We start from the raw sequence: 17,875 nt of genomic DNA, 5'->3' as shown, positions 1-17,875 counted from the left end.
CATCAAAATAAAAACCTGAAGCTTCCTTACATAAGATTAGAGAAGTTCAATTTGTACCCACCCAGAAAGCCTCTGAGACACCTGTAGCATTTCTACCATGAACAATCACAGAGCTCTCCATCTGGCAATGTCATGGGACACTTCTGCAAGGGTTATTGGAGCACAGCACTAAATTCAAGGCATCTCATACCTTCTCTTTATTTCAGACTCTAAACCAGTGAGGATTGCACTGTAAAAGTGGTTATAGTGGTCATCACAGCAAGTTGTGACCTAGAGCTCACCAGTGTGCAGGAGAGGGAGGAGAAGTGAGCTGCCAAAAGATTGCAACAAGAACTTCATCTTCTCAACTCACAACTACTCAACTGCATAGGTAGAACAGAGAAAATCCCCTAGTTCAGAAGCTTACAGCAATCGGCAGGCCAGGATTTCTCATCAAATATGTTCTAGAAGTAACAGGGTAATAGTTCATAAGATTCAGACAAAGTTATTAAAAAACCCTCCGAACACACAGGTAGGCACTTTTGACCAATTTCACTAAAGGGACAAGATACCTAAATAACTTCCAAAGTAAGTTGGGCCCAATTTGAATCAAGTTATACAACAATTACCATTTAGTAAAATAAAAACAAGTTAAATTTATTCTTGGTATAAAACGAGTGAAGCAAGTAAGGCAGACAAGAACTTGGCTACGTACCTAGAATAACAGGAAAACTAGGAGAGATTCCTAGTCCCTCACCTTGAGGGCAATACTGACAGATTAAGAAGTAATTCTTCTTTTTGTTAAGTGATAGTTAATATGGTGAAGCAAATTCAGTAACATTTCAGCTACTTCATTCACCATTTAATGTGTTTGGTGACTGCTGTCCCTCTTTTCACAACACAAAAATAGTAACTTCATCAAATCTGAATATTCTAGTATATAAAAGATAAGCCTTACAGTGTCAGTGGGGATTCTGAAGTAGAACAACATTAACATTTTGGAACACCGATTCCATTAACATCAACTAAAACTGCTTTAAAAAATAAATAATGAAGTACAAACCCTACTTTTATACTACTAGATTACAAATGGGTGGAGCAACATCTCCAGGTTCATGCACAGCTCAGCTGATCCCTTACAAAACCATGTAAGTGATCCAAAAAATAGGTATTTTATTCAAGATACTTATTAATTATTCTGTATAGGGACATTATAATTTTTACCTTACGGTGTATATATATATATATATAAAAAATATATTATATATACACCTTAAGGTAAATAAACTTGTAAAAATTGATGTTACATCCCTAAGGGTGAAAGAAGCAACTGTTCCTCCAGCAAATGGGGAAAAAAACAAAAACAAAACTTCAACTCAGTATTTTTCTGAATTTAAAATAACTTTAGTTTTACTGAACCAAACCAATTCAAGCATTTGAAACAAACGCTGTGTCTGTGGGAAGTCAAATGCCCAAATGCCGTTACCCGCAGAGGGTCTGCAACATTCAGACAACAACAATGCAAAAGCAGAAAAAAAACAACCCAAACTTTACAGAAATAACCTAAGCTTTTCATGAACTGTGTTCACTGAGCACTTGTTTCCTGAACTGTGCCGAGACAGAGCGTTACTGGTCTGAAATGTTCCCACTGGAATTGTCACATACACAAACTCTGAACCCCACCAGCACTCTGGGAAGTGGCCAGTGCTCAGGGCCACATCAGGAGAGACAAAGTCTTGCACATCTAACACTGAGGTGTGGATTCTTCAAATACCTGGCTCAGGTATCTCTTCCTTTCTGAAAAAGTTTAGGTAGCGACTGTCCCACTACTCGTTTTGAGTGCTCCAGTTTCTCACTCCTCTCTCTCCCAGCTCTATGTTCTGCGTCGCTTGGCAGCACTTGGGCTGGAAGGGTTACTGTTGGCGTTTAAGACCTTCTCAGTGACTCTGTTGCGCTTCCTCTTATCAGATCCTTCTTTGGACCCAGGATCTGATGAAGTTTTCTCTTTCTCTTTGCTGCTTGGCTTTTCAGTTGTTTTTCCTAAACTTCCAGAGGGTGTAAAAACTGAAATAGGATCAAAGTAATGATTCCAGATCAGAGTCAGACACACAGGCAAGCAAGAAGTGATAGCAGATTTCTTTATATATATTACATCAAACTTTTCAAATCAATCAACCTTCAGCATATTTAATCACCAGTTAAATATTATTTTAATTTTTAAAGGAAAAAATCTTCTGTAAGAAAGGCACGTCTTGCTTTTATTATTTGCTTTAGAGACAGGCATGTATTTTGACAGGCTAAAAGTGAAATTAAGAGGATTTAAACAGCAGTTAAAGTTAAAATACTTAATAGGAACATTTACAGAACCAATCTATCATCTTTATAATCAGCAATGGTCATTACATTTGGGAGTGGAGAGAGATTTTAAAAGTGAACACCCAATGTGAAGTTTAATATATTTTAAAAAGACATTTTTAGATCTTTTATTACACTCAATCTCAAAACACCACTTACTCTGTGACATAAATATTATGGAAACATATAGTTAACACTTCTCTTGGTCTGTTAAGGTCAACAGAATCCCTACTGTTCACATTTATTTTGTTCTACAGCAAAGTGTTAGGAAAATAAGCCTTATATTTGAAAGCAGCAAGATAATGCAAATGAAACAATACCCCATTCTGCCCACCTTCCTAATTCAGCACACAATCTTTTCTGTTTTACAGGCCCTGCTTCTCCCCATTATACAAAGATCCAAATACAAGAGGATTTAGGGTCACTGAAACTGGACTCAACTTTCTTTCAGAGATTCTTGGATTACTTCAGATTCCCACGGTTCTGCCAAGCACAACTTAAAATCAAAACACTCCAAAGCTATACATCTTTGTACATAAGAATTAGGAGCAAAGAAGAAATCTTTCAAGTATCAGATATTGGCAAGTGCTTATTCTGTGCATTCTTAAATCACTCCAGGTCTTGGCATGAGCATCTGCTAAGTCTGAATACAAATCACAATGCACACCAGATTTGGGATTTACATTTTGACATTAATTTCTCAGAGTTACAGCTGGGTTTTAATCCCGTATTACACAGTAGAGAGTGACAAATTTACCTTCTTCTGGACCTGCATGTGTTTCCATCTCTTCTTTTATTTCCTCTTTCACTTCCTCTTCTATCATCACTTTTCCTGCAGAAAGGATTGTTAGGCAGTGGTGAGACGATTTCAAAGAACCACACATTAAAATGTCCTTATTCCTGGATTAGTAGCCTCAGCATTATGTGCAGAATGTTAACAAATCTTCAGTGCAGCCATCATCAGTAAAGGTTCCTCAGCACTGCGATCAAGAAACAGAGCTAACAAACCAGGCATAGCATAGAGCACTGTACAAGATGACGTCCCATGTCCAAAAGTTCCAATGAAATTACTGACAGGTAAAATGCTGAGCAGGCAAAACATATTACAATGTCTTGGGTATGTTACGATTTTATACTCAGTTTTTAGTCTAAAGTTTAGTATAGTTAGTAACTGAGAAGCATTCCACTGTAGTTTCAAATATCCCAAGAAGTCCTCTGGCAGGTGCTTGAACTTCCCAGCTCCTACCTTGGATAGCACACATAGAACTAAACTTTGGAAATGCAGCTAGTCTCAGCCTAAAATTTCTGTTAAACTGCTGCATGCTTCCGTTTAATTTAGCCAACACAGAAAGGCTTATCATGAGTGAGAGAGATCTGGAATCTCAAGTGGCTAGATCTCAAGGTAAAACCACAAAGACATGATTTCACAGCGCAATGAAACCACAATGAATCTACACAAAGGCCTCTAAACATTTAACTATGGTTTTGGGTTCAACAGACTTTAACACAATTGCAGAAACAACCTTGTAAAAACCTATCAGATATTATAAACCAGTAATCCTTTTAAAAATAAAGCTTATGAACCATAATAAAATAGTAATACCTAAAAGTGAGATGGTTATACCATCATAAGGTTCAAGTCCATGGCTAAATAGCAAGCTGAAACTGCAGCTATTCAGTAGGTATATTCCTGGGGCATATTTTTAATTGTTAGCCGATTTGCTCTTTCATGGCATTACTTCATCATTCATACAAGTAAATTTTATCAGGAAAATATTATTATATATAAATTAAATTCAGAAGGTGTTGCTCCATAGCTCCTACTCTTTAAAGAAGGATCTTGCTACAAAATGAACCACACTGAAGTATGCAGGTCATCTATTTTAGCAAAAATTATGGTCTGAAGTAACACCTCCACAAAGTGCAAAAACCCCACAACAAACTACTAATGACCTTGCAAAGAACCACATTTTGCCTTTCACTCTGTAAAGGGCTATCAATGATGCATGTGGATATTTTGTGCATAACGAGGAGATGAACCTAAATGGCACAAATAGAACCTGTCTGTGCTATTTTAGCATCCCAACTACATTACATTTAAAAGGATTATAAACAGTGTGGAATCTGACCAAAGGTCTCTCTCTTGCTAGCCTATTTCCAACAGTGGTGGATCACACAGGCTGATAGAAGCGTGAAGAGCACAAGCAGTGTGATCCTTTTCTTGACACTTTCCTTCAGTCAACTGATAAAAAATTAATGAGATCAACTTCTATCTGTTTAACACTTCCCCTTCCTTACTAGGCCTCATACACCAGTCTGAAAGAATGACCTCAGACTGGCATGCTACCTTCTTTTTTTGGGAGGAGTTTTGTTAAAACTACCTACTCTGAAATGAGTTTAGAGCAACCAAGAAGAAACTGCTATCACATCTTACCTTCTCTCACTTCTTGAATCATTTCATCAGGAAGAGCAAAATTCTTCTCTATATTAGGGAATGGAAGAATCTCAGATTCATGCTTAGAAAGAAAAGAAAGATATCCATGAATGACTTTGGTTAATACTTTAATTTGGATTTAGAAGTGCAATATCAAAATCTATTTCACTTGCAACTAGGGGCTAAGTAGTTCTTAACAAGATACTTCAGCCAGTAGAGAACTGGGAAGCTTCTGGTATCAGATTGATTACTAGGGTCAAGCTATTTGACATCATGATGAACGCTTATTTAAGACAATTTTGGTCAAGATATTAGAGATCATGATGCATGATCATTTGAGATAATTTCTAGAACCCAACCCCAGCAAAAATTCTTACATTATAACTTCACGGTTGACACTTAAGTACCCGTGCAAACATTCACTGGATTAGCATTTAGGCAACTTTAATAAAGTGAGAACACAGTATGGAAAAAAAATCCAAACCACTATAGACTTTATCGTCTCCTACTTAATGTACTTTTATACAGGGAAAAAGCCATCAACTCACTGGAACAACATGAAATTCTTAGTAATGGGAAAGGTATGACAGGCCTAGTGATTCTGGACTGCCAAAACCTGAAATATGATTAATAAAAAGATGGAAGCATCAAGTCTTTATACTCACAAGAGCCTGCATGTCATACATGGTGCTCAGATGGTCCCAAATCACTTTGGAAGAAATCTGTCGTCCAATATTCTGACTGAATTTATCTCGAATACAAATCATGTGGAAATGGCGATTCACACCTGGGGGAAAACTCAGTGCAATTAACACGACTAACAGTTTTACTTAGGTCACACAATTAAAACCGAACCAAAACCACCACCATGAAAACAAACAAACTACAAGTCTATCGTTACAGGGAAATCTGTGGGAGAAACACACGGCGATCTAGGCAGTCCTGCCTGGCTGACATTGACATTCCACCTCGCATTACAGGTGCTAATCTGGAGAGGGGATGAGGATGCCCAATGACATGTGGCAGCAGCCAGAGCTTCTAGAAGCTCTAAGAAACAACCCATGGATTAGGCAGCACGTCCGGAAAGGCGACGGCAGAATGGAGCAAAGAGGGCAGGCTCTGTGCCTCCGGGGGGCTGGCTGAGGAGGTCAGCCGGGTTCGGCTCCCATGCTCGGGAGAAGCCCCGAGGCCCTCGGCCGCTAACGCGCCGGCCTCGAGCCCGAAAGGCCGCTAGGGGCAGCACCGCAGCGCGGCCGGGCCGCCAGCCCCCTCCCCGGACAGGCCCCTGGCCTGGCCAAGAGTATGGTTCTCTTCCCCGGCCAGCGCCGCTACTCGAGACCGCGGCTCGGCCGCGGCCTGCTCTCACCTACGGGCTTGTGGCCCAGCATGGCGTGGAAGAGGCAAACCTCCACTTCAGGGCTCCACACCACCACCGCCTCCTCCGCCGGCACGCCGGGCTCCGGGGCGGCAGCTGCGGCCGCCGCGGCGGCTGCAACAGCGGCTGCAGCGGCAGCGACCGCCGCGGCGGCCCCGGGCCCGGCCGCGGGCAGCGGCGGCTTCTCCACAGCGCTCGCCGAGCCGCCCTCCGCCTCGCCCATCGCCGCCCCGCGCCGCGCCGCCGCCCGCAGCGGCTCCTGCCGGCCGGGAGGAGGGGGTGGCGGGCCGCGGGCCGCTCCTCAGGCGGGGCGAGGCGAGGCGAGGCGAGGCGGGGAAAGGCCCTTTGAGGCCTTTTCCCTGGAGGAGGGGGAGGGTTCCGGCCGGTTTTACCTCACGTTTGGGCTGCACTGCAGTCGTCCCACAGGAGGCGGGAGGAGGGCGCAGAGCCCTTCCCTTCAGATGCTTCTTACTGACCGTTTCTTACTGACTGTTAGCAAACTTTAGAGCTTCTTGAGCCAGTCATGGAGGCAAGCATGACGACACTGTCCCAAATCACAGAATGGCTTGGTTGGAAGTGACCTCTGGGGATCATCTAGTCCAAAACCCCTGCTAAAGCAGGGTCACCCACAGCACCTTGCCCAGGATCACAATGTCCAGGTGAGTTTGGAATCTCTCCACAGAAGGAAATTCCACAACCTGTCTGGGCAGCCTGCTCCCGGGCTCCAGCATCTTCAGTGGCCTCCAGAGGCCTGTTTTGCATTCGGCATCCGTTGAAATGGTGGCAGTAGTGCGGTGCCCAGTACAGGTTCTGCACCAGGTGTGCAAAAAGTCAGTTCACACACTGAGTGGGGATATTTGTCTTTATTTCTGTTCTGCAGAGTTGAAAGCCAGGCACTTAACAACAGCCAGCACAACCATCATTGCTCCAATATTTTTAATGGCACAGAACACTAGGCTGATCATACTTCCCTGTCCATCCTACAGCAAACACATGTATGCTTTCTAATAATTAGACTGGGGAGGTTTCCTAATTAGCATGGTCTGTTTTACCTTGGAGATGTGTGTTTTAATATTATCACTACCCAAGGTTGCTTTTAAGATGCATTCTTGACTCATACTCAGTCCAGAAGTTATTTTATATCTAAGTCAGCAGTAGCTAACAACAGATGCATGGTTTTGCTTCACATTCTATTCAGTGTTAGATAGTTTCCATAATATTCAGTCATGTTGCAACCAAAACTTCTTTATAAATTTTTAGCTTTGTTCTTTTGATATTACTAGGAGATCAGAGTGGAGCCTGAGGCTCAGCTCTGCTGCCAGAGGAGCCTTGGCCAACCCCAGCATTCGCCCTCGTGTCCTGTCCTCTTCTGGCACAAGTTGCTGCCAAGGTGGACGATTGCACTGGGGAAAAGGTCCTAAGCACAGCCCTCCCTCCCACCCCCAAACTGCTCGTCTTTATCACACCAGGATTGTTTTATATCAACCTGACATGGATGCTTAACAAATAACTGTGTTTAAAAATGCAGAACCCACCAGCTTTGCTCATCATCTAAGGCATTAAAAACCATTTTGTTTGGGAAGAAAGAATGTATCATTCTCTTGGTGACAGGGCTTTTTTGCCTTTTTAGGTATAATTAGACTCACAGGCTTGAAACAACATCTTCTGTTGCTTAGGTGATCAGGTTTTCCTATTGCTCACTCCTCACTTGAAATTTTGATCCTTTTTGTGATATTAAAATTATTTCAATAGCAAATAACAAATGACATCATATGCAAAGAGCGCCTGTTCTGAGTGAATAATAAAGCAGTGGGTGCAAAAACTCACAAGCAAATTATCCAAAATAAAAAGCAGGAAGGGAAAGATGCAATTTGCTGAAATGGAAAACTTTATGTATCTTTGGTACCCAGAGAATTAACTTCACTCATATCATTCTCTGGGGTTTAATGTAACATTTATACCCAAAACAGATTAACATTAAGTAAACATCTGAAATGAGTTAAACCCAAAACCTCACGTGGGAAGCCTTGGGAAGTTTGATGGTGCAGATCCTGAGTATGGATGCCTGGAAACAAATCCTTATTTCCAACGGGGTTCAGACTAACCTCTCAAAATGGAAAGGCGTCTCTCACTCCAGGCTGGTTTAGATGCTGTTGAAATTTTCCAGGAATAACTGTTCCTGTGAGAGCTCCATTTGGAGTGACAGACATCTTGCTAGAATGATTCTTCTGCATATAGGCTACAGGAATCTCCAGAAATATTTCTTCTGCCTACTGTCACCTCTGTCCTGGTTGTGCTGGAGCTGCCTTTACACAGCTCAGGCTTCACACTGCTTTCATCATTTTAGCCCAAATTATCTATCAATAAGAATGTTGCCAGTCTCAAATATCAGCCTGCATGCTTTTCCACTTAAATCCAGCCTTAAATCCAGTATGGATCTCAGACCTGTTTAATCTTCCGAAGTTTATTAGAGCTATGCTGCTACAAAGTCTTAAGCTGCTACCAAAAGAAAGGGTTATGATTTCCTCTGACAACTGCAGAGCAGGAGTAAATGAGTTCCTGAACACTTAAATTCCTGTTTTCATACACACGTTTCTAGCATAGAAAACTGAAGGCAGAGAGAAAACCATGTAAGTGACAAGAGTACAAAAATTGTTCCCCTGTAGAATAGCTTTCAAAGTTTTGCAGGAATCATTCCCCCCTCCCCATTATTATTATTTTTGAGTCTATGTGAAACAGCAAGCTTCAGGACTCTCATCTGTCACATCATGCTTCCACTTAAAAACTATCGTCAAGAGGGAATAACTGTGTCAAATCAGATAGCAATTTTTAAGTCATTAAGTTCTGATGGCTAAAAAAAGGCAGCATGTGAAACAGAATGTGAAAAAAACATATGGCCACCTCTGAAGGTACAATAGCATAGGAATATAATTTAATTTGGTAGAATAATGTTAATTCAACAGGAAGAGTATCTGCATAAACTGGCTGCTAGTTTCTTTCCATCACAAATAATTACATTTCCCTGTGTCTAAATATTCTTGTCTCTTTCGATGCTTCTAGGAAACATATGGGAGCCTGTAATAATGCCACATACAGCCTCAACCTGGATTCAGACCAGAGTTAAATTTTTCTCTCTTTAAATTTTACAGTTGTTGTTTTTTTTTCTCTTCACTGAACAGGTTTTTCAGATTCTGAAAACTTTACTTTCCTCTTGGAGAGTGCTTCTGGTTTTAAGAAGATAGCAGCAGTATAAGACATGCACAATTTAGTTCTCTTTTTCTTCCCACTTTTTTTATGCTGCTTTCAGGCTTAGAAACCTGTTACAATAATTAAGGATGCTCAGCCCTTTGCTGGAGCAGATCGTGTCCCCCTGGAGAGGTGATCTGATATTTCATAAAGCATGGCAACCACTGAGAAATCCACCTAGCATTTGGCATTCTCTCTAGAAGTGCTGGATTTCTGGAAGAGAGGCAATATGGCTGCAACTATTTCTGTCATTATTTTAGAACACCATGTGTTAGTGCCCTTAACAAAGTAAAAACTTCATTCCAAATCTTGGAGAATTTTTGATATGCCACATGAATGTTTGTAAAAGAATATCATCCACGTGCTTCTCACAGATTCACAGATTGCATTGGGTTGGAAGGGACCCTCAAAGGTCATCTTGTCTGATTCCCCTGCAGTCAGCAGGGACACCTCCAACTAGATCAGGCTGTCCAGGGCCACATCAAGCATGATCTTGAATGTCTCCAGGGACAGGGCTTCAACCACATCCCTGGACAACCTGTTCCAATATTTCACCTCTCTGAACTTCTTCCTTATGTCCAACCTAAATCTCCCCTGCTCCAGTTGCAATTGTTAGATTCTGTTAGTTTTTATATCAAAGATATACTAAAAGTCCCCAGAAAAGTTTAAGTGACTGGTTTTAAGGCAAAAGGTGGGCATGAGCCAACAATGAACATTTGCAGCCCAGAAGGCTAATGGCATCCTGGACTGCATGGCCAGCAGGTTCAGAGAGGTGATTCTTCCACTTTGCACTGGTGAGACCTCACCTGGAGTGGTGAGACCTCACCTGGATTACTGAGACCAGCTCTGGAGCCCTCAACACAGGAAGGACATGGACCTGATGGAGTGGGTCCAGAAGAGGAACACAAAAATAAACAGGGGGCTGAAGCAGTTGTGCTACAAGGACAGGTTGAGGGAGCTGGGATTGTTCAGCATGGAGAAGAGAAGGCTCCAGGGAGACCTAACAGCAGCCTGCAGTACCTGAAGGGGGCTACGAGAAGGCTGGAGAGGGATTATCTCAAAAGGCCTGCAGTGACAGGGCAAGGGGCAATGGTTTGAAATTAGAGAAGAGCAGATTTATGTTAGGAATAAATTCTTTACCATGAGGGTGGTGTAACACTGGATCAGGTTGCCCAGTGACTGAGCTGAGTCCCCTACCCTGAAGATATTCAAGGTCAGGCTGGACAATGCTGTGAGCAACCTGCTCTAGTGGAGGATGTCCCTGCTGACTGCAGGGGGGTTGGGCTAGATGATTTTCGGAAGTCTCTTGCAACCCCAACCATTCCATGATTCTATGCTTCTAAGCTGGAGCTTGATCATTTTGCGTATCTTTTAATAACACAATGAAGATAGTTTGACATAGACTTGCTTTTCTCAAAGTGGTAGAACCAAAAAGATAAATGTCTTTTTGGTGAGAAGTCTGATCACCCAGCCCATTGCTTCTCTAGTGGTTAGCAAGGAGGTATGTCCCAGCTTTCTCCCAATTAGACCTGCTCTTAGCAAAAGGATTTGTTTGTCTGATTAAGCAAGAACATGGAACGGAGAGTTCACTTTCTTGTCTGACCTGTGTGCCTTCTTACAGGGATAAAGATATGGAATTTAATTCAAAATAAAGAGGTAGGAGGGACGGTTGGTAAAGCAAGTAAAAGAAGAGGGAAGCAGCTGTCAGAGCGAGGATACATACTGTTTGCTGAGACATATGTTCCTGAACTGAACTTTTCCCTTGTGATCTGTTGTGCTTATTCTCCCAGCAGAGAGAGGCTACACACTAGATGGGCATCAGATGGCAAGCCTTAGAAAAATAAATTGAAAACAGTGCAAATAATCATCTCTAAGCACACACAGAGGTGTTCATTACTGCTGCTGTTACACTTCAAAATATCCCAGTGCAGAGTGGGGATTGGGGAAGGCAAGGCCATCTTAACTGAGTTTTCAGTTTAATAAATCCATCATATCCCAGGCTTACAAAGAAGCAGAATGAAGAACCAGTGGGTTTAGAATGAACCAGTTGGATGTGAGCACAAGAACCAGGTAATGAATCCCTGGCTTTCCAAAGCCAATATCAGAAGACCACAGCATGTTTTACTGAAGGTGATTTTTAATTATTATAGTGCCTAAAGTATCTGCCAAACTAAACTCACACTAGCCTAGCTGGTCAGGATAAATCTAAAAGGGATTCTCTTCCTTGACAGTTTAACCTGATCAGGATTGTTCAGATTGTCATCTTATTCTCTGGGGCATTTAAAAAAATTATTTTTCCAACCAAGAATACTGTTTTGTTGGTTTTTTTTTTTTTTTAAATAAAAAACAGCCAGCATATCCAGAAAGGATCTTCAAATGGAAAACAGAGAAGCATGACATTAAAATGACAACCACACTCAACCTTTCACTGTGGCAGAGGTGGCAGCAGGTTTTTAGGAAGTGCATAGAGAAATACATGCAGAAGTTTGGGAGATTTTTTAGAGCCTCATTTTTGCATTTCAGCTTTGACTACCTGAGGCTATTCACAAGGACTCTTTAGCTCCAGCAGCCTTTAGTGAAAAACATCTGTGTGATGTTTGAGATTCCTTCCTAGGATGGACTTCTCTGCACTGGCCATCAATGATGTGTTAGAAACCAAGTGCAGCTGCAGCCAGCCAGGCAGTGCTGCTGTTACAGAAAGCTGTGAAAGCAACAGTTTGGTTCAAAGTTTGCCTTGTAGTGATGAGAAGTTGCTGGCACCATCCAGGCCTAAGCCAAGGAACTTGTCAAAGAAAGTCTGAACTTGTCTGATTTGTAGAAATATATCTCTAGGCTCAGCATGTCTCTGAAATGAGAGTCCACAAAGTGCTAGTGACAGGATCTGTTTGTCCTCATTAACCATGGGAAACAGGCCTGGTCTGCCTCCTGTTTTGTTTTACAAGTACTTCTGGTTTAATTCCAGAACTTCAAGGTTGTATTTGATTTGGAGAACCAAAGCAGAGCTGTATAATTCTGGGTTTATCTTCATGTGCAAGGAATATAATTGCTCACAGCAGGGAATGCTTGATAAATCAACATGCCTAATGATGGAGCTTTATCTGTTGAGCCAAATTCCTCATGGGGTGTGAAGTCCATCATGTGGAGAAGAATTTGAACTCTCAGAAATCATCTGTATATTTGCAGTGGTTCTATTGGTAGGAGATGCTCTTAACACTGGTCAGTGTTCACCTTCAACCAGACAGGTGTTACTAAAGGAGGACCAATTTCAACTGGTGTTGCCTAAAGTCTCTGAAATTCATCCTTCACCATTTTCAATGCATCTGCCACTATCTTTAACAATCCTAAAAATAACCAACTTCAACTAAAAAAAAAAAAAAAGGAAAAAGTATTAAAAAGCCTACTAGTTGGCTTATGCTCAAGTGTTAATTAGTGAAGGTGGAATTTCCTATAGACAAGATATATTCTTGTTTCTATTTATTTGGCAGTTTAGGAGACACCTGTGAGAGGAGACAGGAGACAGTTGGTTCTTATATTTCAGGCCTTTAACTTACTTTTTTTTTTTGGCTGTAATTTACAGCACATATTTCAAAGCCAGTTATTCCTTCTAAAACAGCAGAAAAAAAGCCAAAGTAACTATATCAGTAATTTGAAGTATTTGGATTAGATCTGAAGGATGGATGGGAGTGTTTCCATCTTCATAGCCAACAAAATGTCAGTTTTCACCATGTGCATGCCTGGGGCATCTCGGGATTAAAAAAAACTCAACACCTTCAAATAAATAAACAGGTCTAAAGAAAGGCTGCAGACAATACTGTCATGACTGACATCACAATGTAAAGATATAAATATATATAGATAGATAGATAGATCTGTTCCTGGAGAAGGAAACAAATACTTCTAACAATATTACCAAGGTAATACATGCAGTTCCTTTTGTTATGGGCTGACACTCTTTGTTTCCTAATTCAGCAGGCAGAACTTTATTTCCAGTGCGTTGCTGCTTGTATACATAATGCAGTGATTTTATAAACTGCAGACATGACACAAGCTGGTGTAAAAGTCAACGATTCCAGTAAGCTATTGCTTAAGAAATGGGGCAAATTATGTAGATTACCTTCATGAGAGACTTAATTGCATAAACCTGCCCAGTGGATCAGCAGTTTACTACACTCTGCTCTCCAAAACTCTAATTACCACGTTCTGCACTGTTCCCTACTAGGAGCAGTGTGTAATTAAGCTCTGGTGTTGGAAGAATTTATAGTAGATTGGTATAGTCTGTGAGTTGGCCAATTTGTGAAATTTCTGCTCCTGCTTTATCCTTTATTTCACTCAGTAAAAGTGCTCTTTCAATCTAGCAGAAGTGAGCAGATTATTCCAGCTCACATTCCTGTCAGAATGTGTTCTTTGCTGGATCTTTTTTTATGTATATATATATCTCATAATTCCCATCTGAACACATATGTTAGGGTGTTCTGAGGCCAGCTGTGATATACAGATTCCTTAGTTAGAACAGCTTCAATTCTTGCTGGAATGGAAGTAATTGAAAACTTTTCATACTGAAATAGATTTCATCTCTTGGCACTTTTAGGGTAATCTTCCTCCCTTTGCATAATGGATAGCAGCCGAAACACTTTTCATTTCTTCAGCTACCCCAATTGCTTACAATAAGGATCTCATTTTCACATGAACCCTATGGTAAGGCAACCTGATGGACCTAAATTCAATGAAAATTACATCAAATTGAAAGAGAACAGATGCCATTGTAAGTGATGGCAGGGCAGAGCTATTACTGTCATCTACTTTGCATAATCATGTTAGTGACAAAGCCCCTTAGCACATTTCACAGCTTTTCCCAGCAAGCTGGGACTCCAAGCTCTTTGGAAAGAGACAGAGCAGCTTCTCCTCCTATTCAGCATTTCTCAGTTGCCTCAGCCATTCATGCTGGGTTTATGCTTCCTGAGAAAATACCAGAGGTAAAGTATCAAATTTAAGCTATTTTATCAATGGTAGGATTGCCTTAGTTTCTTTCATGTTAGAGATCTTCATTCTTCAACTATGGGAGAAACTTAGAGAGAAAATACCTAGTTGATTTATCATCTGTGTTGGGGGGCATACTTCTGAAAGCTTGCTCACTGCTTATGTATTGGAACAGGAAGGTGAGGCATGAGAGACTGCTACACAGGTGCACATAGTGCTTTAGCTGGCATTGGATCCCACCTACACATCCTGGTGCTACTGAATCATCCTCTGGCCCACGTAAGAGTCATCAAGTATCTCCTACTCTTATCCCATTCTTAAAACTGTCACTGCTTCTGATCTGAATTATTCACTTTTTTTTTACGTTAGAATTAGAAAAGGACCTCAGCTGTCAAAAGGAAATGCTGATGCAGGATGTACCAATGTCTTTCCTGGCTTTAGAAGACTAGGAAGCCATTAGAAGTGGAGGATAGAGAAGCAGAGTTTGCTGCAGATTGTCCTCTTGGAGCTGGAGAAGTCATTTAAGAATATCCTAGGGAATGCCAGAGCTCTTAGAGTCCCGAACCACTTTATACCTGCCTGTGAATCTTGAGCTCTGGAGGTCCTTTAGCACACTAGAGATGCTACTGTGTGGTCAAAAGAATTAAGGAGGATAAACCCTCCCCCATTTTTCTAAACTTCCTTCACTGCCTAGTTTTCAGATTTGTGAAGGTGCCTGGGATGGAGGCAAAGATGAGCCTTCTTTCACACAAAATTAGTGTGTTTGTTAACTACTAGTGCCAAAAGATGCCTCAAATGAGATCTCTGTGCACTTTGTATTTTAGGAACTGTGTCTGTGTGAAGGAAAATTTGATATCTTTATGTTTACCAAACTTACTATACCTCAGAGCTAACTCCAGACACTTCAGAACACAACTCTTTACCCAGCATTCTGTGCTGCTATGAGATATCAAAACCTAAAAAAAAAAAAAAAAAAAAAAAAAAAAAAAAAAAAAAAAAAAAAAAAAAAGTAGAAAATTCTTTTTGCAGCAACTTTAGAAACACTAAATTAAGCCCTAGATCCACTATCAGTCCTGAGGTAGGAATTATTCAATCACATCATAGTTCTAACTTTCCAAAGTTTTCCTTTTTTTATTCACAGTTAGAGACAGATGAAAGTTCATTTGGAATCCAGTCACATATTGGCACATAATAGAGAACAATGTACTTTAAGAAAATAATAAGAATTTAATTAAAAACAATCTGTTTTGCCCTAACAGAAGAAAATTTGGGGCTCAGGTGAATTTTAATGGGTCCTATTAACATTGCACACCAGAGCTCTGAATTGCTCATGCCATGATAACAAATATTTACAAGATGAAGAAGATGGTTTTATTCCCAGTGTTTTATTTCCCCTCCCTGGAAGCTATTACCTGAAGTACTCTCTGCTTTGGGTGATGTTAAACATAATCACCACAATTTTTCATTTGAATGACTAAGTCCCCACTAGAAAATATTTACAATTGTGGTTAGGTTTAGAAGAGAATCATTGCATCTACTAATGATTTGTTTGATGCTTTTAGTAGAAGAGTCCTGTGACCTGAGAGGATCCACCTGACCTTAGTCAGAGGACAAAATCATCCAGCTCTGGAGCGTGCAAGAACCTTTCACCAAACCTACTTTTTAGTTGGGTTTCTCAGAAATTCCCTTTCATTCTGCCCTTTCTCATGATATCATTTCCCCCTATATCTTCTTCTTCTGACTTCCCTTTTATTTCTTAGCCTGAAGACCAAATGCTCAATAGCCATGGTGGAGAAAGAGCTGAAATAAGACATGGAAAAAATAATGTGTGTGGCAAATTTAAAATGCTGGGTCATTTACTGCCTTTGTTAAATGACCCCCTTTAAACTAGGCTCATAATTGTTGTGGGAAGGATTTTACTTGGTGAAAGTGTTGGAAACACAGATGGAGAGTTGGTCCTGGGTTGAACATGAATGCTGTCCTTCTGCAGCTGCTGGACTTTCATCCTGAGAGGTGATTTTGGTGGTATTCTCATTTCAGAAGCTCTAGTTTTGCACAGCACAACATTTAATCTGCTCTCATCTTTCTGCCAGCTGTCATGTTCTGTGGGAGCTTTCATATATGGGTGTAGCAAGGAAAAGTGGTAATTTCTCCCCACTTTTTGTATAGTAGTTTCTAAAGCTATTTTTAAGAGCCTTGCTACTACATTCATTTAATTTGTCTCCATTGATGGGGGACTGATTGATTCCAGCTGAATATTTGCTATGATCAAAGGTGGGATGAAACAGGAAACTTTCCACCCTTAGAAAATAGCTTCACATCTAAGGTGTGTGGCTGTTTATGTCCACAAGTGCAGAAGTCTCATTTATCTTCAACTCAGGTAGGGCAGCGAGGGACAACCGATGGATTTTCCGCTATATCTGTAGTCTCTTTTGGAAGAGGAGCCCAAGAACATATATATATAGTTGTGGCAAAGGAGCTTTAGATTGGATATTAGGAAAAATTTCTTCACTGAAAGAGTGGTCAGACATTGGAACAGGCTGCCGAAGGAGGTGGTGGAATCACTGTCCCTGAAGAGGTTCAAGAAACATGTGGACATAGTACTTGGGGATGTGGTTTAATGGCCATGCTGGACTTAGGTTGATGGTTGGACTTGAGAATCTTTAAGGGTCTTTTCCAACTGAAGCAATTCTATGATTCTGTGATTCTATATCTACAACTATCTGAAAGGAGGCTGGAGCCAGGTGGATGTTGATCTCTTCTCCTTAGTAAGAAGTCATAGGATGAGAGGAAATGGCCCCAGGTTGCACCAGGGGAGGTTTAGATTGGACATTAGAAAAAACTTTTTTGCTGAAAGGGCTCTCAAACACTGCAAACAGGCTCCCCAGGGAGGTGGTTGAATCCCCATCTGAGGAGGTGTTTAAAAGATGCAGAGGTGTGGTGCTGAGGGACATTGTTTAACACCAGGCTTGGTAGAGTTAGAGAAGGGATGATCTTTTAAAGGTCTTTTTTAATCAAAATGATTCTTCTTCAATCAACTTAGTTGAATTGTTAGGAAAAAGAATCTTATCTCATTTTCCACTTTATCTTTTATTGCTGCAATTCATCTCTGTATACTACCTTATCTCTGGGCCCTGATGGGATTGTTTTTAATATGTTCAAATTCAGAACAGTTTCTGTTTGCTCTCACTATGATTAAGGCAGGCTCATGCAAAAATCTGCTCTTCTAATCAGGTTTCTTAGATAAGAGACCTGATTAGGTGTCTTTATCCTTGCCTTCCAGACCAATTCTTAAAATTAATTCTGACAATGGCTGTGTGAAGCTCCTGATCTAACACAGGTAATATTCAGGTTCATAACAGGAAATTTGTTGACAAACATATTTCCAGAAAATTGAAATCACAGAATTACTGAAGCAATAAATACACAATGTCTGCTGCTCCCTTTAGTCCTCTGTTACAAACAGACAGTTCTTTAAACACCAGACAATTAAACATGATGATGATTAC

The 17,875-nt window shown here is 40.8% G+C and overlaps 1 protein-coding gene across 1 annotated transcript; it reads right to left on the bottom strand.

The window, feature by feature from the left end:
• Positions 1–1,528: 1,528 nt before the first annotated feature.
• MRGBP (MRG domain binding protein) lies at positions 1,529–6,366 on the bottom strand. Its single transcript, XM_054391944.1, has 5 exons — positions 6,135–6,366; positions 5,434–5,555; positions 4,769–4,850; positions 3,092–3,166; positions 1,529–2,043 (listed from the first exon to the last, which is right to left on the bottom strand). The coding sequence occupies exons 1-5, from the start codon at positions 6,364–6,366 to the stop codon at positions 1,853–1,855; spliced, it is 702 nt and encodes a 233-aa protein (XP_054247919.1). The 3' UTR covers positions 1,529–1,852.
• Positions 6,367–17,875: the final 11,509 nt, after the last annotated feature.

Source organism: Indicator indicator, chromosome 24 (assembly GCF_027791375.1).
Source record: "Indicator indicator isolate 239-I01 chromosome 24, UM_Iind_1.1, whole genome shotgun sequence".
NCBI classification, from domain to species: Eukaryota; Metazoa; Chordata; class Aves; order Piciformes; family Indicatoridae; genus Indicator; species Indicator indicator.
The sequence above is the reverse complement of the archived record's forward strand: the minus strand, read 5'-3'. Positions and strand labels throughout refer to the sequence as shown.

What these genes read in the sequence shown, in the direction of transcription:
- MRGBP (XM_054391944.1), bottom strand. Translation starts at nt 6,366, where the DNA reads ATGGGCGAGGCGGAGGGCGGCTCGGCGAGCGCTGTGGAGAAGCCGCCG. An exon ending in GCTGGGCCACAAGCCCGTAG is followed by an intron (nt 5,556 to 6,134) that starts GTGAGAGCAGGC and finishes GTTTTCCCCCAG; the next exon opens with GTGTGAATCGCCATTTCCAC. An exon ending in ACATGCAGGTCCAGAAGAAG is followed by an intron (nt 2,044 to 3,091) that starts GTAAATTTGTCA and finishes ATCCTATTTCAG; the next exon opens with TTTTTACACCCTCTGGAAGT.